Source organism: Anarrhichthys ocellatus, unplaced genomic scaffold, assembly GCF_004355925.1.
Source record: "Anarrhichthys ocellatus isolate YVR2014 unplaced genomic scaffold, GSC_Weel_1.0 scaffold63, whole genome shotgun sequence".
Classification (NCBI taxonomy): Eukaryota; Metazoa; Chordata; class Actinopteri; order Perciformes; family Anarhichadidae; genus Anarrhichthys; species Anarrhichthys ocellatus.
In genome coordinates this window covers 79445-100903 of record NW_022280093.1, presented here as the reverse complement: position 1 = coordinate 100903, position 21459 = coordinate 79445, and the positions used below count along the sequence as shown (strand labels likewise).

At 43.0% G+C, this 21459-nt stretch overlaps 2 protein-coding genes across 2 annotated transcripts; one reads left to right on the top strand and one right to left on the bottom strand.

The window, feature by feature from the left end:
- Window positions 1-128: 128 nt before the first annotated feature.
- On the top strand, window positions 129-2659 carry pomp (proteasome maturation protein). Its single transcript, XM_031872392.1, is given in 7 exon segments — window positions 129-150; window positions 153-196; window positions 509-606; window positions 968-1028; window positions 2025-2126; window positions 2262-2355; window positions 2437-2659. Coding segments are annotated over 7 exon segments (489 nt in total). The 3' UTR covers window positions 2505-2659.
- Window positions 2660-5615: 2956 nt separating this feature from the next.
- slc22a17 (solute carrier family 22 member 17) lies at window positions 5616-18413 on the bottom strand. Its single transcript, XM_031872391.1, has 10 exons — window positions 17915-18413; window positions 16178-16742; window positions 11428-11531; window positions 9621-9775; window positions 9361-9526; window positions 8641-8765; window positions 7285-7390; window positions 6899-7122; window positions 6197-6308; window positions 5616-5908 (listed from the first exon to the last, which is right to left on the bottom strand). Exons 2-10 carry the CDS (start codon window positions 16652-16654, stop codon window positions 5632-5634), a joined length of 1746 nt encoding a protein of 581 aa, XP_031728251.1. The 5' UTR covers window positions 16655-16742; window positions 17915-18413; the 3' UTR covers window positions 5616-5631.
- Between the last annotated feature and the right edge of the window lie 3046 nt (window positions 18414-21459).

The window sequence follows — 21459 nt, the reverse complement described above, 5'->3', positions numbered from 1 at the left end:
TACTGGAATAGTTAGACATCAAAAACATAAAAACAAATCGGCTATGAAGACAGTGCTTCACTGCATAATACAACGGGCTTTTAAATAGCAAATTGTACACAACACCGGTTTCTACAGGATGTGACGCAATGAAAACGCGACCCAACCGGATATTCAAGTGTTTCGAAAAGAAAGTAGAAGAGACGGAATCAAAATGGTATTGTTGCAGTCTAATCTCATCTCATATTATATAATGTATTCTATCGTAACCATGATATTGTTTTCATAGTTATACACATATTTATTCCAACTCCTCGCATCTTTGTCATGTGTCACTGGATCCTCTGAAATCTCGCAACATTAGCGGTGATTTTGATTAGTCATTCAAGCTAATGCTAGCTAGCGCTGAGCTATGAGGCTCCTTACTGCCCGAAGACGATTTTATCTTTTGATATTTGTAACTGAGGTATGAGAGCTTAATATTAACAGTTGCTAACGGTGGATGTGTATCTTTATTTGTTTGTTACAGAACACTCGAGGACTTCGCTCTCAGCTGAAAGATAGTGTACCTGTGGCAGGCTTGTGTCCGCAGGGAGCTTATGGAGTGCAGGACACTCTGCGGAGCGGGTGAGACACTGCGACAATGTTATAATTTTATCCGTCAGTGTGTGGATGCTTTTAACAAATATAAAACATCATACTTGTGGGCCCTTTGTACCCGGTTATCCATTGCATGTAGTTTCAGTATCGATGTTGAGAATCTAGAAACATTAACGTTACAGTTTGTCACACAGATAGAAGATTTTCTACTGTAAAATATCCTCCTAATCATGTTTCTTGATATTAATATCCGTGTCTATATAGTTATAAGTTTCATAAATTCATTGTTGGTCAGGTTATATTTTTGATATTATAGATATATATTATATACATGTATTATGTACATGAAGCTGATTTTCTTCTTCGATGTGTTTCTTTTGCTCCACAGCTTTACCAGCGTAAAAAATGAGCTTCTTCCAAGCCACCAGCTGGAGCTGTCAGAGAGAAATGTGAGTAATGTGAATTGTGAGCGGTTTAGATTAGACGTCTTCTCAGGACTGTGTGGTTGTGTACAGAGTCATTAAAAACTGCACGCTATGGTCCTTTTTGACTTGTTGTAGTGGGTGTAAGCTCGGGTGAATTTCGTAACACTATCGATGGCTCGGTTACATTTAGGTGTCCCCTTCAGCGTTGCCAGTATGCCAGCTAGGCCAACGTGATCTAATTCAGTAGCAGTGCTATTTTATGTTCTTCAATTACCTGTTTTCCCGACCTAACAAGATGGCACTGACATCAACCAACACTAGGGATGAGTATCGTTAGGATTTTATCAATACTAGTACTGCTATCGTTACTGCTTATCGGTTCTGTTCATTATCAATACTCTTATCGGTTCTTTTTGATTATTTTGTGAGGGGGGAAAAAAGATAATTCATTTTAAAAATAATCAATTATTACTTCATTATTCTGATGTAAACAAAGTCTTTATTGAACGGCAACAGCAGAAATGTTTGAATAACTCCCTATTGTTGACTATACTATGTCAATGCCAACAACAAATGTAAATCTGAGAACATTCCTACAGGGAGGAGTATATTATTATTATTATTATTATTATTATTATTATATAAAGATATATTTAGAGTTGAGAGCCTCGGTCCTCTCCTGACAGTAAAGAAACATTTATTGTTACGGTGTGTTGGCTGGAGTGGTAGTGGGACTAGCAGCTTCAAAATAACTTATACCAACACAGCTGCTCCCTTTATTAAAAAATATGTATAAAACAACTCAATATATTGTTGAATGTTGTTTTTTTCAACCTGAGTCTGTCAGGGCGCTCCTAAAATGGGTCTGATCAGGGCCCGAATATCTTTGATCGTAACTACACAACAGATGGCCTTGATTTATTAGTAACAAGCAGATCAGTAGCAGTAAGAACAGGGGAAAGTCTAATGGTGGAAATGTGTCTTTCTTTCAATATATTTGTGTGTTTCTGTGGTGTGCAGTACCAGCCAAACCAGGACAAGATGAACTTCTCTACACTCAGAAACATCCAGGGCCTTCATGCTCCGCTGAAACTGCAGATGGAGTACAGGGCAGCTAGACAGGTAACAAACACACACACACACGAGCTGCGCGTCCCAGTAATCCACCTCCCCAGTTCCTCCTTTGGCTCCTCTCCCTGTTTATTGTTTTTAAGTCGCCCTTCTCTCTCTCTCTCCGTTACTCCCTCCTCCTTCCAGATCCAGCGCCTGCCATTCTTACAGAGTTCAAACCTGGCTATGGACATTCTGCGAGGCAATGACGAGTCCGTCGGCTTTGAGGACATCCTCAACGGTGAGAACGTCTCCACCGTCTCACGACCATTCGCAGAACTTGTCTGAATATGACGTCTAACCACCTGCTCTTATTCTGCAGATCCAGCCCAGAGTGAGATGATGGGCGAGCCGCACATGATGGTGGAATACAAACTGGGACTGTTGTGAAGAAAGATGGACGCACAGCTACACACACGTAGATTTAGGGTCATTATTTGTCTGCATACATTGTTTATCTGCTGTGTTGAAACAGTCACTCAGTGCTGTTTTTGTATGATTCCAATCCAGTTGGTATTTCTAATAAACTTCATAACCTTCCTCTAGAAGCTGGTTTATTTGACAAATGATTTAACTTGCAATACAAAAGTCATCAAATGATCTGAAATTGTGCAGTACAGCCAAAAGTGTTGAGGTCTATGAGATGTTGGATCTTCATACAACTGCTATTCTTCACAGTTTGGGTTATCTGTGAAGATGAATCAGTCATTTTAATAGCTTTCTGTTTTAAAGCTACACTGTAGCCGTTGTAGTAATTAGTTCCACTCTACTGATAACATGCATTGATAAGTTCCACTCATGAACGCTGTGACTGAAGGTGTTTGCACTGCTGTTATCAGCTGCTTGAAAGCTACGATGAGGGTTTTCTGTCCACGATACTTTGTAATAATCATCTAAATGAGTCCTTTACAGTGCAGACCTGTTGCAAACCATCTATGGGATATGTTCTTAAATAACTACTGATCATTTGCAAGTGTTCATGTGCTGGAATTTGATTGCACATATGAAGTAAGAGTAGATTTAGTATCTAATATAAAATAACTGCAGCGTCGTGAGAAACATTTATGCAAGTTGGTTGAGCTTAGTGTTTTTTTTGACAAGAGAATTGTACCATGTATGGCAAATAGGCTACTGGTTATTGTGTAGAGTAAAGCACCTCATAATTTAAAAAATATATATGTAAAAATAAAAGTCATGAGTCATCATTTATCGGAAAAAAGTCATAGTATAGTGTCATAAAAATAAATGAAAAAGTGTAAGTATAGTATGTCGAAAAAGTCAAAGTATAGCATGAGGAACAACATAATGAAAATCAAGTCATAACAAATTTATATATCCAGAAAAGTCATACTTTAGTGTGTCGACAAAATGTACAATAGTCTTCTGAAAAATGTCATAAAAGTCATACTATAGCATGTCGGGAAAGAGTTTTAGTATAGTATGTCTAAAATGTCAACAAAATTTTAAAACAAATCAAGGTCTCAGTGGACATAAAGAAACCTTTAAAGGCCCCACACGGAGGAGGAGCTAACCTGGGAAGGAAGTGTACACAATGGTCCGGACCAACAGTATGAAAAATATAGTTTTTGTGATACATAAAACATTTATACTAGATCATAAATACCAGTCAAATATTGATATGACATCACAAATACACAGTAAATACAGACACCCATCTAAACCATCAGCTCACATGATTCATACAAAAAAAAAGCCCAAGTCTCGTTAATTTAACCAGTTATATTTGACATTAAATCAGGCTATATAGTTAACTGCATCATACTCATTGAACAGCTCATCAGTGTTGTCAGACATAATACTACTAGTGATAATAAGTATCAGTGTATATTTGTTAGGACTGGTTGAGTGCAACATAAAGAGTGAATAAACTACTAACGGAGGACGAAGCCGTCGGCTAAAGTGAGTGTCCTTCCTCCTCGACGCCAGAGTCCAAATGAAACACGTCCCGCTTCCTCTAAACACGACGCACCCATCAAAATACACCGGGATGGGTTTTTTTGAAGCACTGAAACCGCCATGCTTTGGTAATTCTCCGTCGAGATTTAACAATGTGCAACAAGGCATCAGCCAGCGCAAAATAAAGAAGCCATGAAGAAGAAGAAGCACATCCTTTGGTGCGCGGTAGAGGATTTGGGGGTTCGTTTGGAGCTTCTGAGGCCCTCTTCAGCTCCCACTGAAACCTCGTGGAGCACAATCACCGGGCCCGTTCTCCAGCATCGATGAACATTCAGGCAACATGACAAGACAAACCTCCTTCAAAACTTCCACATTTAAGTGCTGAGAAAAAAATACAAATGATGTGCCTGGTTACACAAGGCACCATTTAAAGTTCTGCTGTAGTTTGTTTGTACCCGTCTGTTCTCTTACATCTGAGACTGGTCATTTGGAGAGGTATTAGAATAGTCCTTCAAACATGTGACAGTTTACAGCTTCACTGCTGGATCAGAGAGTCGGATTCATCTCAATCCTGTTTAACAATATTCAGCTTAATACTTTAAAATGATAGGCCTCTGGATAATTTATCGATTATGCTTAATAACAACATAAATAAGACATAAATATTGCTGGCTCCAGGCCAGAATAATTTACTGGATTTACACAGTTTGAACACGGACACCTTTTTATTTGTTTTGTTTTTAGCTTCTGATCCCAATATTGATGTCGGTTGATTTACGCTCCTAAAACTGTCTCTTACATTTTAAGATTTGGGTGAAAAGAACCACCGTCGTCTTGAATACGAATGTTTGACAGAGCTCTGCACCGCTGCACAGCGTACTGCACTGAACAGTTTCCAGCCCCCAGAAGCTAAAGAAACCGACACTAGAGTATTTACACGGCACCCACACTCCATCGAGTCGTACAACGTTGGAGAACTGTGGTCCACATGGGAGACTTTTACCACGAGTGTCACGGAAAAGTATACAAAGCTGACATTGCTTTGATTTTGCACTTCTAGCTGTTGTCGTACACAGCAAACACGACAAAAAACAACAACCGCTCTATGCAGGTTAAGACAAACGCTTGGCATAATTTGCGAGTACTCTCGGAGCCACCGGTCTGGAGTTGTAAGCGGCTAACATCTCTACGACAGACGCGTGGCGGGGGCGACAGCGTGCAGCAGTATGCTGGTGTGTCACATGACGGGGGATCACCTGCCGTCTGGTCAGGAGGAGATGACGATGATGAAGACTTCCCTACATGCATCTGTGAGCGTTGTGTGTCTACACACACATCTCAGTGGCAGGAAACAGAGGATGGTGACGAGAAATGGAAGCTCGACCCAACCTGCCTGCGTTTGGAATGACTAACGGATGATATGTTAAGAAACTAACGCCGTCTGATCGCGTTCATCGCCATCCTTCATGGTCCACAGTCGTCTGCTCGGCCTTCCTCCTCCTCTGCATGAACACGATGGATGTGAATGTTCTGGCTGCAAAAGTGGGTGATTTGAGCGGAGTCCGTCTCACTCTTTCGGGGGTCTTTTTTTTTTTTTTTTTTAGGTCTCTGGGTTGGGTGTGGCCAGCAGCGGCACATTGTCCCGCCTCCTCCTGCCCAGCGGGGGGCGCCTGTACTGCTCCCCGTCGGCCAGCGTCTGGGGCAGCGGCTTCCTCTTGCTCTCGGGCAGCAGGAGGATGGACAGCACGGCCAGCAGGGCCAGAGAGGAGTAGACCACGTGGTGCAGGAAGTAGCCGTAGTGGTTTCTCAGGTCCATGAGCGGGGAGGTGAGGCGGCCCACGCAGCCCAGGGCCAGCACGGAGCCCACGGCGGTGCCCCTGTAGACACACACAACTTCAGATTTGTCCAAACGAAACAAAAGTGTAAACCTGTTTTTACCTTTTGGAAAGCTGTTTCCCTGTTTCCAGACTTCATGCTAAAAACATGAACTATTCTAGCAATGTTCTGTGTTTCTCAGGTCAGATTCATTTTGGCAGCACTAACGAGCTGAGCGGGAGCATTTTGACAGAGACAAAACATTAACACAATACCAACATATTTTCACTAAACTAAATAAAGCAAGGCTTCTATAACTTTTAACATCCGCGTCGCTGTGTTAGCGTTACCTGATGACGGTGGGCATGATCTCTGCGGTGAAGAGGATGCAGAGGGAGGCGGTGGCCTGGGAGGAGAAAAGACCCAGCACTGAGAACACAGTGATGGCCGTCTCACTCAGGTCTAAAGGAGGAGGAGGAAGAACAAGTTCGATGAAGTTTTTCAGTTTCTGATGATATATCATGAACTGATTTCTAATGTGGAACTCAAAATATTCATATCCCTCAGCCTGTGTTGCATGATTAAAGCACAGCGCCTGACACCGTTTTGACTTTGCTGCCGCTGCAGTGTCCTAAATTAACTGAATGTCATACTCGTTTTCATCCACAAGGGGGCGACTGACACCGAAGCAACTGTGAGTGTGTTTCTACAACCGGCTCTGGAAAGACAAAAGGCACCTGGAATGTGTTTTTCCATTAACAGAGCGGACCGGTTTGCATGAAGCACGAGCCCAACAGGATGTCAGTGCTGTATAGATGATCTAATATGAACGCAAAGCCGAGCTTAGCATCAAGTAAACTAACTTTTACTTTCATTCCAGTCAGGATTTGAGGAAGGCTAATACATACGAGGCTCACTTAATGTCTCTACAACAACAGGGGAGATGGAGGGTGACTGTGTCCACCTTGTTGTCAAAGACTACAACCAGTTCTCTTCATCTGACTCTAGATAGACCTGAGGAGAAGAATCTCCTGCCGCTAAAGCCTGCTTACACTCCATGAGTCCCAGGAGGATCAGAGAGGCCAGGCCCGTCATCGTCATGGAGAGGAGCAGGATGCCTCGGCGGCCGCACCTGTCTACGGTCGCCCAGAGCAACAGCCAGGCCCCGCCCCCTGCGCACACAGACAGCAGGTACGTCCAATAGAAGCTCGGGGCCGTGCCTCTGACGTCACCTCGGAAAGAGCTGTAACAGTGACTGATGCCGTGAGAGATGAATCTGAAGGAGGAAAACACAAAGATCGAGCAGTCGCGTGTTTATGATCGGGTTTAAATAGAGAAGTGGTTCAGAGTGTGAGAACGTGTGAGAATCAAAACACTGAGGAGGAAATATGAGACCGCAGCAGCAACAAGAGTGTGTCGACAGTGTGGGAGGACTTACGAGGTGAAGCCCAGCACACACATGTTCTTCCAGATGTTCCTGCTGTGGAAGAGCTCAGGGTAGGACAGGCGGGGGCGTGAGGAGGGGGCCGGCTCTGAATCCAGCTCTGCAGCAGATGAACGGGACAAAAGAAGCGTTTTAATGTTCAGCTTAATGCCACAGAGAATGAAGACCGGATTCTATTTACAATCAATAGCTCACTGTCAACTGTATTCACAGGAGGACTCGAGTTAAATCAATGCTGTTGCAAATACTTTTAATCAAATAGAGGTTGTTTGATACTCTGGCCTGCACAAATACAAATTAATTCCCAATTTAGCCTTTATTAACAGTATATAAACAATACATTATTTATAACACTATATACAATCTTTACCACTTTGTATTTTAGCCATTTAGTTGTTTATTTATGTTTTTGTCTATGTGTATGTCATCAGTATAGAACTCTGTTAAAGTATCCGTAACAGATTTTAATAAAAGCAAAAAACACATTTGAAGAAAAGAATGGTTTTTTGAATAGAATTTTGCAATTGTTATTATTTTTACACACATAGCGGTGAGATCTATGGAACCCTCAAAAACAGAGGATGTAAAGCCAACGTCAACAACTTTAACTTAAGGGGGCAACGATTCACTAGACAAGAGCAAACGATTCACTAGACAAGAGAAACGATGTCACTACCTGGGACAACTGTTTACATATGAACTGTTTGTAGGTGCAGGTCATCACACTTTATCATGACGCCGTGTCTTTAATAAATCATGAATTTTAATTCAGCATCATTACCTACTCTTGGCAGTGGTGTGAGATAGGTACTCGTGTTTTGAAATGTGCTGAGCAACTCATAAATAATGCCGCGTTCATGAACTGAACATCCATTCAACGCGACAGGGATGCAGGAAAACGTGAGCTGCTCTCAGTGTGAGCGAGAATACGAGCACATTCACACCTGTAGTTGGGTTCATCATGATACATTGTTGCATTTTAGTTCTGATTTGGTTCCCACAAGTACACGGATGTGTACATCTTTGAGTAACTGATTATATGAATTAATAGCTATTATTAGAATGCAAATCGACTGCACGTTATGAATAATGAGCAACAGGGAGAGACAGGCCTGTACCGTTTTGCATGTTGCCATTTAACTGGTGCGAACGTCGGGGAGTGCACGGACGCGTGCATGAGGCGTCTCAACAATGATTCAGGTTGTATAACTGTGTGACCGCTGTCGCGCACTTTTTAAGGGACTTAATTACCTGACAAAGTACACAAAGTCGGCTGTAAGCACAGTAACCGAAGCAACCCGTTTTGGTGTGAAAGCCCCCTCAGAATCTAAACTCTGCACACACACACACCTGTGAAGCTCTCGTCGTCCCTCATATCTCTGTTGGAGTTTCTTCTCTCAGTGAAGGAGTTCATGTCCGCTGATCTCTCCGACAGAAGGAGCCAGCGAGGAGACTCTGGAAACACCCCGGGAATGCTGCAGAGGAGACCAAACACAAGTCGGGCTCACTCTTTTGATCTTTACCGACCTTTACCGAGCACCAAAACACACATTTGGAAAATAACACACGTGCGTCACAAAGAATTCCTTACTCCTTAATCCAGCTTTGCTTACAAAACCGCAATGCATTGCTATCCATCAAACTTTAATCTCTGTTAATTTGGTTTTGAACCCGAAGGCTTATCTTCTAACAGAGGTCTTAAGAGGGACTGGGGACCCGAAACAAAGTGGTCCTGATGCATTCCGACATGAACTCAAAGGCTCAGTGTGACGAGGGGATTGGAATCGATACGATCCAAGAAATCTTCCAGCAAGTCAGTTGGCATCACGGCACTTTATCAAAAGACTATCGGCTTCCTTCACTCTCTCGTCACTGCAGTTTCACAGGAAAATAAAACAAATGTACATACTTGAGACAGTACGGACACACAGACAACAAGAATATCTAAACCTCAAAAGACAATGTGGGGAATCAAAACCATAAAGCTGAATATGTAATAAGAGAATCACCGGAGGCTTAGAAACAAATGAGGACGTGCAACCAAACACACACACACACACACACTCATACCCATAACAAAGGAAAAGTGTCAGTGGGGCGGCGCCGGCTCCCAGCAGGCCCCTCCAGGACTGGCAGCCCAGGGCGACGGCCAGTAGGAGTAGTTCTCCGGCTACGGTCGTCAGCCCGGCCAGCATGGTCACCACCAGCCTCAGAGAGGGCTCACACAGCTCCAGACCTGCCGAGTCAAAACACAACGTCAAAGACTCTGTCGCTTTAACGGATCTTTCCACTCGATGCGGTGCGTCCCTTCAGACGTTTGAAATACTCACGAGTGATGTACAGCGTGAGGTAGACACCACCGCTGGCTGCTGCCAAACAGAAGCGCATGACGATGAAGATGGAGGGGTACGGAGAGACGCACACCAACACCCCGAACACCACCGACAGGGTCAGAGAGGTCAGCAGGGTCTTGGACCGGCCCAGTCTGCAGGGAAACAGAGATATGCTACGTTACGGAACGACACATTACACATGTATTATGACAGCAAATAAAATGAATAATGACGACAAGTTATTGATAAATAAAAATGGGATATTGTTGATTCACTATTCTAAAAGTATTTTCAGTCATTTTATCATCTAAAAGAAAATCAAATCAAGACAAAAACATGAAAACCAACAACAGCAATAGATGATGAAGTAAATGCTAAACACCGGTTTCACATGTTTAAATATTAACAGCAAGAGGGTTGGGAACAGAAAATAGGACAACAGTCCACTGTGAATAGAAGAGATAAGATACAATAGAGAACCATTAATACTGTTACCACAGTCATAGTTTCATGGAATTCACAAATAAATCAGACAAAGTGGCAACTAGATCAAATGTTTCATTAAATTCACACAATTTTAAGGCCGGATTTTTGTCAAATTGAATTTACATTTTAAGATGAATTCTAAGGTGCAGATAACCTGTTCAAATATGACATTACCTGCATGTATTAAAACTTTCACAAAGAAAGAAATAGAGAATGAAAAATCAGCTCAAGTGTGGAGCATAGCTGATCACTAAATGTGATGATTAGACACTTTTCAGCTGAATGCCAGAGCAGCACTTTTGTTTGAACGGGCGGATGAGCCCTGTTCCCTTTTCTCCCGTGTTCCCCAGGAGGCAGCATTCATCCACTCACCTTAACAAACAGATGCTACGCTCAATTGGTCAGCAAATTAATGAAGGCTGTTAGCCGATTAAACTAGCATCATCCATCCCACGCCCCCCCCCCCCCCCACCCCCCACACCCCACACACACACGACTACCCCTGTGTGATTTTCAATCTGACAACACAGGCCGGATCCATTACGTCAATTATGGGATGTGCTCGGGTAGTGCCTAATGCAGACTGCCGAGCATGAGGTCGTCGGCTCTAGCAGAGTAAAACGTGCTCATGTGCTCAAGAGGTTTACACTCTCGGACATTAAAACCTTTCTGCCGTGATCGCTTGTAGTGCAGAAACCATTTTGAAATAAATATGTAATTGTGATTATTTGAACTGACATTGCAATATGATTTACGATGTATGAGAATAATGATGATTTTCCCATCGTTATTCTCATTTTTATTGAAATACATTTTGCGGGGATCTTTGCCAAACAAAGATGTTTTCTTACAAAGGAACAGTGTGTGGTATTTAGGGTGTTTTATTGGCAGACGTGGAATATCATATTAATAACCATGTTTTCATTAGTGTATTATCTGAAACAGCTTAGAAGGAGCCGTTTACATCTACAAATGGAGCCGATCCTCATCACAGTTGCACCACCATGTTTCTATAGCAGCCCAAAGACACTTATGTGTAGAAAAGTGGTTGTTGTGATACATTCTTTCACCATCTACTGTCTGAACGTTGTATTTTGTGTGCGCGTAAGTGTTCGTGTCTGTGTGTATTTTGGTCGTGAGGTAGTGAATCTGCAACATAAAGAACAAGAGACGGAAGATTGAGGAACAAGCTTTCCAAATCGACCCAAAGTAACCTTTTAACAGAACTTCTGCTGGCCTTGCATGTTTTGTCTTTTCTACAGATGACAGTCTTCAGGCTGCAAGAGTGTGAGTGTGAGTGTGTGTGTGTGGGTATTACCTGTCAGAGGCAAAGCCCAGGCCGAGACAGCCAGTCAGGACGCCCAGGATGAAACACACCTCCTCCACTGGCACCAGCCAGTACTGACCACACACCAGATCCCACTGGACAGCACAGACCCGGGAGGGAGAGAGACAGATCAGTTAGTTATCATATGTTCAGGTTAGGCCAGCAACATACTGTACATGTTCGGGAACAGGAAGTCATCAGGTAGACATCACCACACATACAGGAGAGCAGAAGGCCCCGACAGGCTGGTGAACACAAGGCACAATGGGAACACTGAACCAATAACATCCAGATGTGCACACACTGGAATAATGTTTCATTTACATTACACTAACGTTTCGACCCCGGTGCCCAAACAGGACTGCAACTAAAAACTATTGTTATTATGAATTATTCTGACAACTATTATTGGTTTAATCGATTTGTCAAATAAAGGTGAGAAAGGGTGAAGAGAAAAGAGTGCACGGTGAGGTCCAAACACCCAAATACATTGAATGCTTTGTCTATTACAACGACAGAAAACCACCAACTGGGCCTTCAATTCATCAACTGATTACCAGAGATGTCTGCGATTGGTTTTCTGTAAATGAAAAGCTTTTTGTAGATCAAATTCATATTATTCTTTTCACCAGTTTCATTTACTCATAGTCCAAATTATTACTCAATTACTTAGATGGTGAAAGAAAATCCGTTTCTGGTCGTTCTTGGATGTAATAACACTTGTATTGTACATTATAGTGTAGCCACATGGAAAGTTAGCAAATGTGTTTTTAAAAGAAACACACATATCTGCTCTCAGATCAGAGTTTTAATCACATTAAGCCGACCCACTGATTTGCATTAACAGCTGAGCTCTGCTAATGTCGCTGTCTGCTGGCCGCTGAAAGCAAAAAGGATTTTAATGATCCAGAGAGGGAGAGCAGAGGGCCGCTGGTTAAAAATAAAAAATAAAAAAAAAAAAAAAAAAAGGCCTTACATAATTAAAGCCCTCGCACAGAAACATAAAAGCCTGTCACATAATATCAGCCGTCCTACCGCTGAGGCACAGAGACACGACAAAGCACACCAGCCGGGTAAAAGGGCAACATAGCAAACCACAGTGCTCATACGGGTGGAACGCTTTGGACAACAGGAGGCAGGTAAGATGTAAACAAAGGGCTTCGTAAACTCCCCAGACTGGTTTTTGGAATGAGGCTCACGCACCAATCAGGTATGTCCCTTTGGAAAGGCCCGAGACCCGAAACCATTTCCTCCTTATACATTTCTGACTGAAACTCAGCCTCGCTGCTGCTGCTGCTGCTGCTGTGGGATTGACGCCGCAGACAATAAATCATATTTTGTTGTAACTTGGATAGATAGATAGATAGATAGATAGATAGATAGATAGATAGATAGATACAGTGGGTAAGGAAAGTATTCAGACCCCTTTAAATTTTTCACTCTTTGTTTCATTGCAGCCATTTGCTAAAATCAAAAAAGTTCATTTTATTTCTCATTAATGTACACTCAGCACCCCATCTTGACAGAAAAAAACAGAAATGTAGAAATTTTTGCAAATTTATTAAAAAAGAAAAACAGAAGAAAAAAAGACACTCATATTTAACTCACATGCTGTCCATTTCTTCTGATCCTCCTTGAGATGGTTCTACTCCTTCATTGGAGTCCAGCTGTGTTTAATTAAACTGATTGGACTTGATTAGGAAAGGCACACACCTGTCTATATAAGACCTTACAGCTCACAGTGCATGTCAGAGCAAATGAGAATCATGAGGTCGAAGGAACTGCCCAAGGAGCTCAGAGACAGAATTGTGGCAAGGCACAGATCTGTCCAAGGTTACAAAAGAATTTCTGCAGCACTCAAGGTTCCTAAGAGCACAGTGGCCTCCATAATCCTTAATGGAAGAAGTTTGGGACGACCAGAACTCTTACTAGACCTGGCCGTCCAGCCAAACTGAGCAATCGTGGAAGAAGAGCCTTGGTGAGAGCGGTAAAGAAGAACCCAAAGATCACTGTGGCTGAGCTCCAGAGATGCAGTAGGGAGATGGGAGAAAGTTCCACAAAGTCAACTATCACTGCAGCCCTCCACCAGTCGGGGCTTTATGGCAGAGTGGCCCGACGGAAGCCTCTCCTCAGTGCAAGACATATGAAAGCCTGCATAGAGTTTGCCAAAAAACACATGAAGGACTCCCAGACTATGAGAAATAAGATTCTCTGGTCTGATGAGACCAAGATTGAACTTTTTGGCGTTAATTCTAAGCGGTATGTGTGGAGAAAACCAGGCACTGCTCATCACCTGCCCAATACAATCCCAACAGTGAAACATGGTGGTGGCACCATCATGCTATGGGGGTGTTTTTCAGCTGCAGGGACAGGACGACTGGTTGCAATTGAAGGAAAGATGAATGTGGCCAAGTACAGAGATATCCTGGAAGAAAACCTCTTCCAGAGTGCTCTGGACCTCAGACTGGGCCGAAGGTTCACCTTCCAACAAGACAATGACCCTAAGCACACAGCTAAAATAACAAAGGAGTGGCTTCGGAACAACTCTGTGACCATTCTTGACTGGCCCAGCCAGAGCCCTGACCTAAACCCAATTGAGCATCTGGAGAGACCTGAAAATGGCTGTCCACCAACGTTCACCATCCAACCTGACGGAACTGGAGAGGATCTGCAAGGAAGAATGGCAGAGGATCCCCAAATCCAGGTGTGAAAAACTTGTTGCATCATTCCCAAGAAGACTCTTGGCTGTACTAGCTCAAAAGGGTGCTTCTACTCAATACTGAGCAAAGGGTCTGAATACTTATGACCATGTGATATTTCACTTTTTTTATATATATATATTAATTACTTACTGCTACATAAGTACTATGACATTGAGGATTGACAAATGTACGTAACCTCCTGCTGTATTATCAGCGTACTGACAGGAAGTGTCTGTGCATAAGCCCATAGATTCAGATGTTAAGTGGAGTTTGCCTCCAGTGAAGTGACACAGTGTTTATTGATCAGGGGCCTTCCTGCTTCCTGCTCAGCAAAGCGAAGCGGTGCTGGAGGAACAGATCATCCTGTCAGCAAAAAAAAATAAATACGTTCTGAGTTAAACCTGATTTTAAAAAGAGCCAAAACGTGTCCGTCCGCGTGACTCTCGGTATGTGGACGAGACTGAACGGCCGCTACCTCCTGTATGTCTTTAAGCTCCTGCTAAATGCCTCCCTCGGCAGCGTTTACATATCGCTGCAGTGATGTGGGTGGATTACCAGCGAGCCGCCCTAATGCCACGGACCGAAGGGCTGGGTGTGGCTCCCACATCAGCGGACACCAGGAATGAAAGCAGACACACAGGCCGCAGAGTGACCGGCCTGAACATCAATTGTGTAGTTATGAGCATAAGAGGCGAAGAAACCACCTGAAGTTGTTGATACGAGGTGAATATCATAAGTGACAAAACACTCACTGTTCCACTTCAGCCTATCATCGGCCTGCCTGTGTGCTGATTAGATAAGGAGCAAGTTACAGTGGAAAGGTTAAAGAAGTTCAGATCCTGAGAGCAGAGACGCAAAATGAATGATTGAAGTTGTCCAATCCCTGCTTTGTAAACAGTTACTAAAGTGCCCACTGGTGAGACATTCCTATGTTTGTTTATGTTTTATTCCATAAAGTAAAAATTGCTTTTAGACCTTTTAGATTAAGATATGATTACCTCGATGTCCATTCATTTAAGTACACTGTCTCCCTCTATCTCAATGGTAATCTGGCTGTGAGCAGGGATCCTTAGTGACATGTTTACAGTGATGCAGGTACAAAGACACGGTCTGATGAAAAACTTAAAAAGAGAACTGCAGGATACTTTCTTTAACTATCGAAATTGATTCAGCTGACTCAGACTTATTGTGTTCTTCCTTCTCAAAACCTGGTGCCTAAGTTACCCACAATGCCACTCGACCATCGAAGGTTCAGTCGGAGATTTGGGCGTGTTACGCTAGTAGCGGTGGACGTAAGCTTCCTGCCCGTAGCAGAGATGAGGAGCAGACCTCAGAGGTCTGGGAAGCTCACTTCCTGCTCCCACCACATGAAGACACAGACTGAGTGCATGAGAGACACTATCACCCTAAAATGAACAGATCTGTGATTGTTTTTCTTTCTCATCATGTGTGATGCTGTGGCTTAGCAGGGCTGTGTATACAGCATCAGACTGTCCTGGGATTAATCTCAGTGACATCATTCTCATATGACTACCCCAAAGAAAAAGGTACGACGCACATTCAGCACCTGCATCAAACTGGTGGAAAATGTTATCAGGGCTCTTCTGAATCTCTGACGTTTGGAATTTTCTTGAATGCACCAACAAAAAGGAGTTTTCACAACAACTCCTGTCCCCACACAAGCATAACACAATTGAACTTAAAAAGCAAGTCAATTAAATGCTACGATGCATTATAAACTAGTACGAGCCAAGGCTCCACAAGCCACCAGGAGAAGACCTTTTTATAGTGCCAATTTATAGGTTTAAAGTATGTGCAAATAAAGTTTAGCAAGGGGTTGCAAAAAGGGAGGCTGCATGCTCAGCAAGGCCCTCCTGTGGATAAATGGGGGATACAAATGAAACAACTGTTTCAGCATTTCAAGGCCCTAAATCCATACATAAACAAACAAAAACAAAAAGGTAGCCCTCCCACAGAAAGCCCAAACAATGAACCAGGCCAGGGCCATGATTAAGGAGGATCCCAGGCTGGAGCTGTACCTCAGTGACAATGTTGTTCCTCAGCCCTTCCGTGACGTTGTAGTCCCAGCCGGCCTCGCAGTCCACCACCGCAGACTGGCTGCCGTTGACATATTGCTTACACTGGGACAGGCCCCCGCCGTCCCCGGGCCTCTCCCCCTTCTGCCAGGGCAGGGAGGCATTCAGCACTTCGGGGGATGGCAGGGGCCCCGGCAGGTGGCAGTGGTGGGGCTGCGACAGGGTGATGAGGGGGTCGGAGGAGAGCAGAAAGGCCAGGAAGAGGCTGGGCAGGATGGAGAGAGCAATCAGGACCCTCTGCTTCTTCCGGCCCAGAGCCAGCACCATCACCTCCCCCGTGGGAGGCAGCGAGGGCGGGGCGGGGAGCGAGGAGGAGGAAGGGGCCGGGGAGGAGGGAACCGGGGAAGAGGGGAGGGACGGAGGGGGAGCGGGACACGGGGACGGGGAGACCAGAGGGGGAGAGTCCGGGGATGTCATCATTAGATAAGGTTAAAAGTGGAGAAGGGAAGGGGGGGGGTTGTTGTGATGGTTGGTCCCCCAGGCAGAGGGGGAGAGACGTGGGAGAGCTCTGTGGAAGAAAAGAAGTACACAGAATTATTGTATAGTTTGAACACCCAACACGGGACTGACATGTAGTTAGATATTACACAAACATAATGGCATCACATGACACATTTTGACTTTAGTCACTCGTGTGTGTTCACCTGGTAACGCCCGCTGTGCTGAGCTCACATGTTGCACGGAAGTATGTGGAGTGATACTAATGTGAAAGTTCACAGTAACGTTGCATTTTGTCCAGAGTAAGAGGGGGACACACTGGGTCCTTTCACAGGGAGACTGCACCATTTTAAAAATATACCGAGCGAGCAAATATCCGCCCAGAGATTGGTACTGAACAGAAGAATGCTGTAACCGTACTGGAGCAGATTATTTACATAATCTAATCCTGTCCAACCACAGAGAGTCAAACTACTGCCGGGTTAGGAGACCGTACCTGTGTACTAGAGAATGTGACGCAAATCAAACTAGAGAAAGAGAGCTGAAATCTGACATTTTATAGGTCAGATAATCAATCAATAAAGAAGATTATTAATTACTGTTTTTAATGCGGTTTATAAAAACACCACTGGTTGGTTATAGGCCTAAAACGAAGCTGTATTTGTCAAGATCCCAGTTGTTACACAGAGAATATAGAGTGTCCAGTCAAGCTGCCTTTAAGTGGAGACAGAAACAAAAGTACAATTATGAGGAAAAGATGGGCAGAACCCCCCTTTAAATAAAGTGTAAAGGGCCCTTCCCTCTCTGTGTTACAGGCGGCTCTCTGCGTGTTTCCCGGTTGGGGGCCTGAATGTGAACAGCCTGTGCTTTCCTCAGCCTCCTCCTCTGTCGGTGCACATGGAGCTCCTCTAGCAGCCAGTGTGGCCGTGTTTTCTTTGCACAGGGCCGGGGGGGAAATAAAGGAATCCCACAGGGTTACATAAGTGCTTTTACAAGAGGGGGACGGGGACGTGGAGGGAATGTAACACACAGGGGCTGGCTGGCCTCTTTGGAAGTACTGACACAATACAAAAGAGAGAGAGAGTGTGAGGAGAATAACATTACAATGTACGAAGCAGCTGGGCCAGGCGGGTCGTACCGGACTGACGAGACTCACACCTGCCCCCCGGTAGATTGGTCCAACACACAGCGGCTGTTAAAACGTCCGTCTGGCATTCAAAACAGACGCATACTGTTACTCACCCTTTTACAAAATGTTGTCCACTGGTAGGCGGAATGCTACAGCCCGTTGTCTTTTCCAAAACATCCAAAGCATTGCGGCGCGAGCGGGGAGACAATTGAGTAGAGGGCAGTCTCGCCGCATTCACCGTGTCTCCTCGGCTCCGTCGGTTAAATGAAAAGACATGTCTGTCCCGGAGACGTGCTGCAGCCTCTGAGAGACACCAGAGCTGCGGTTGACACGAGCAAGGACACTGGACTCCTGTTAGCCACTTGGAGATGAGGTGATGCTAGACCTCTCCTACCGGTTTTTTTTAACGTTACCGGTTTAGTCCTGGTTTCTGGTTTCTGCCGACATTACACAGAATGATTAAATGAGGTATAATTGTGTACGACATCACCTTAAAGGGAAACGCATCGTCAGTCAGCCAGTCGCGGACAAAGAGCGGGTGGAAAGCTGCATCTGGAGAAGCCTGTTTATAGAGACGAGCAGCTCCGCCGGTGGCGGTACACTTCGTTACATGTCGGGTAACATCGTCAGAGCGACGTCCCCTCGGCTCACTGCTGTCAGAGGTCGTGTATGATGAGAAGATACGTCACTCGGCTATACATTATTCATTTATTTATTGACTGTTTGTTTGGCCTGCATTGATCATTTTCGTTTATATTATTGTATAAAAATCATTGTTAATTTTAACTATGACATTAGATATTGCAGATATTGTTATTGAGAGAGCATAACAGAGAGTACACCAGACTCATTCTTTAGGTCTTGCTATAACTTGATTTGCACAAAGCTACTAATTGCTTGCCTTATGATCTATATAAGGTGGTGGAGAGGAGGACTCTGAAGAAATTATTATCCATATTGGACCACCCTCTCCACCACCTACTGCAGGGACAGCGGAGCACTTTCTCCAACAGACTGATCCAGCTCAGCTGTCACAAGGACAGACACAGAAGAAGATTCCTGCCCTCTGCTATTAGACTTTATAATAAATCACCTCTGGCCAGATCATCCTTCACATGACTGGACACCGCTACACTGTTGTTGTTATTTGCTGTTGGTTGATCTTTGCACTACTGTTTTTTACCTAGTTAGTTCATTTAACACTATTCTATTTCATTGTATATACTGTGTATTTTTGTTATTTTCTTTTCTTATCTTATATTCTTATATTTAATATGTTCTACTCTGTTATTTTATTGTATATATTGTGCATTTTTCATACTTAATATTTTTACTCTGTTACTTCGTTTGCTGAAGTATATCTTTGCTGCTGTAACATACAAATTATAAAGTATATATCTATCTATCTATCTATAATCATGCCATGTTGATTCTTTGATACCTGAAAAGAAAAACAAATGTACGTATTATGATGGAAAATTTGATGTTTTCTAATGCTTTCAACAATAAATGTGTCATCATCATCATCAGTAAGGCAGACATTTTGCAGGCATCAAATAATATACAGCAAACAAAGTGTTGGTATTTGGACAGCAGAAGAAGAACACCGATTAAAGGGTAGAGTGAGACATCTGTTTTTTAAATAAATATCTCTACAGAAGGCCTACTGTGTAGTTTTCTGCCGCATGGTGGAGTCATAAATCACAGGTCACCACAAGAGACACAGGTCTAGAACACGACATGGTCTAGGCACTTGTTCTCTCTCATGAATATGCAACGATTAACATGTCATTGTCATAGATAAGAAATGTCACATATTGTCTGCTTGGAAAACATTGTTCCTTCATCGAGCTTCACCCATATTTTGTAATCTTCTACCCTCTTCTATGTACATAAGGCTTGTCAGAGCCATCGCTTCTAATTCTGCACTACAGTTCTCTTCCTCTTCCAGTACACCAGTCCTGGGGATAACAAACATTTCCACCTTGTTTTTAGGTGAAAAATAATGAGAGATTTAATGGACCTAGAATGTACAGTAATAACATCCTATATTATGGCCAAATACATAACCATTGGTTTCAGCCAACCGTTTGGTAATGACTGCTAAGCTTCACTTGATGGCACTGACGCAGTTTGTTGCGCTGGTGTTGCAGCAGCCAATAGTGGAAGTCTGTGGCTCTATTGGACAACAGAGACATTGCTGTAAATATCAATGTTGCGCGTCATCCAGTGTCTAAGAAAATACTATTATTTAATATAAAATCACAAATACATTGTGTATTTAATGTTAGTGTCTTGCTGCCATGCCAGTGTTTTTGAGTGTGTTAACCCCACAGCATGACCAAGATGGCTGCCACTTACAAAAAATACCCTCCAAATACCAAGATAACGTCTATTTCTTACAGCGTATGAATATTTGTGAGAAATGATTTATTGTATTAGAAAGTTGGATCCTTAAAAGAGCAGCAATAAAAGAAAAATGAAAAGTGTTACACGTAGATGAATCACCCTCAATTAGTCAAACAAGCCATGGAAAACACTTGGTCCCTGGTACTACACTGCGGACTCTCTATCACGGCAGGATTCACTGTTATTGATTATGTTTGTACCCTCACCAAAAGGTTTTTGAAGGTGTGGTGGGAACCTGAAGATTAAGAAAACAGGCATCTGACCACAGAGTTTTACTGGGCTGCCTCTAGTTGTGAACATGTATGGAGTGCGAAAGTATTGAAATAGAGGTAAAAAGTTCATGTTTGGAGTAGATATTGTGCTGTTTGTGTGTTGATATATTCACTTATTCTCTGCTCTTGAGACAAACGTCCAAAAAGCTCCTCAACTTCAGTCATGACAACACCTTTAATGAACAGGAGCTGTGAGATGGAAGCTGCTTCACTGGGGCTGTGGTGGAGTTCATATGGTCTGCTGCTGTTGAGTAACATGCTAGGGATTAGGTGAAATACAATCTTTCTTCACTTTGTGGAGATGTCGCAGTCCTGGGACCACAGATTGCTCCACACGACGCTGCGGGACATTTCAACAGACACGGTCACACAGGGACTTCTTGTGAACCGCTCAACACATGAGTGTAAGAAGCCTGTGTCACACTTTCACTCTGCTTTGTAAATGTTCGTTAAGGAGAAGATCGTTACCTAAATTACAAAAAACTTCATTCAAATGTTTGCATTTAGCTTCAGTCTTTTAGAAGGAACCTTAGTTTGACTACTATTTTATTGATTTTGCTCTTTATAATTAACAAACATCAGAGAAAAAACATTAAAAAGACGTATATACATGTACATGCATACATACATACATAAACATATATACACACACACACACACACATAAATACATACATACATAAACATATATATACACACACACATAAATACATACATACATAAATATATATATACACACACCCACACAAAAATACATACATACATAAACATATACACTCGTATATACACACACACATGCATACATACATACATAAATATATATATACACACACCCACACATTAATACATACATACATAAACATATATATATATACACACCCACAAACATAAATAAATACATACATACATAAACATATACACACACACACACACATAAATACATACATACATAAACATATACACACACACACACACACA

What these genes read in the sequence shown, in the direction of transcription:
- slc22a17 (XM_031872391.1), bottom strand. Translation starts at nt 16,654, where the DNA reads ATGATGACATCCCCGGACTCTCCCCCTCTGGTCTCCCCGTCCCCGTGT. An exon ending in GGACGACGAGAGCTTCACAG is followed by an intron (nt 7,391 to 8,640) that starts GTGTGTGTGTGT and finishes CATCTGCTGCAG; the next exon opens with AGCTGGATTCAGAGCCGGCC. An exon ending in CCTCCTGGGACTCATGGAGT is followed by an intron (nt 6,309 to 6,898) that starts GTAAGCAGGCTT and finishes CTCCTCCTTTAG; the next exon opens with ACCTGAGTGAGACGGCCATC.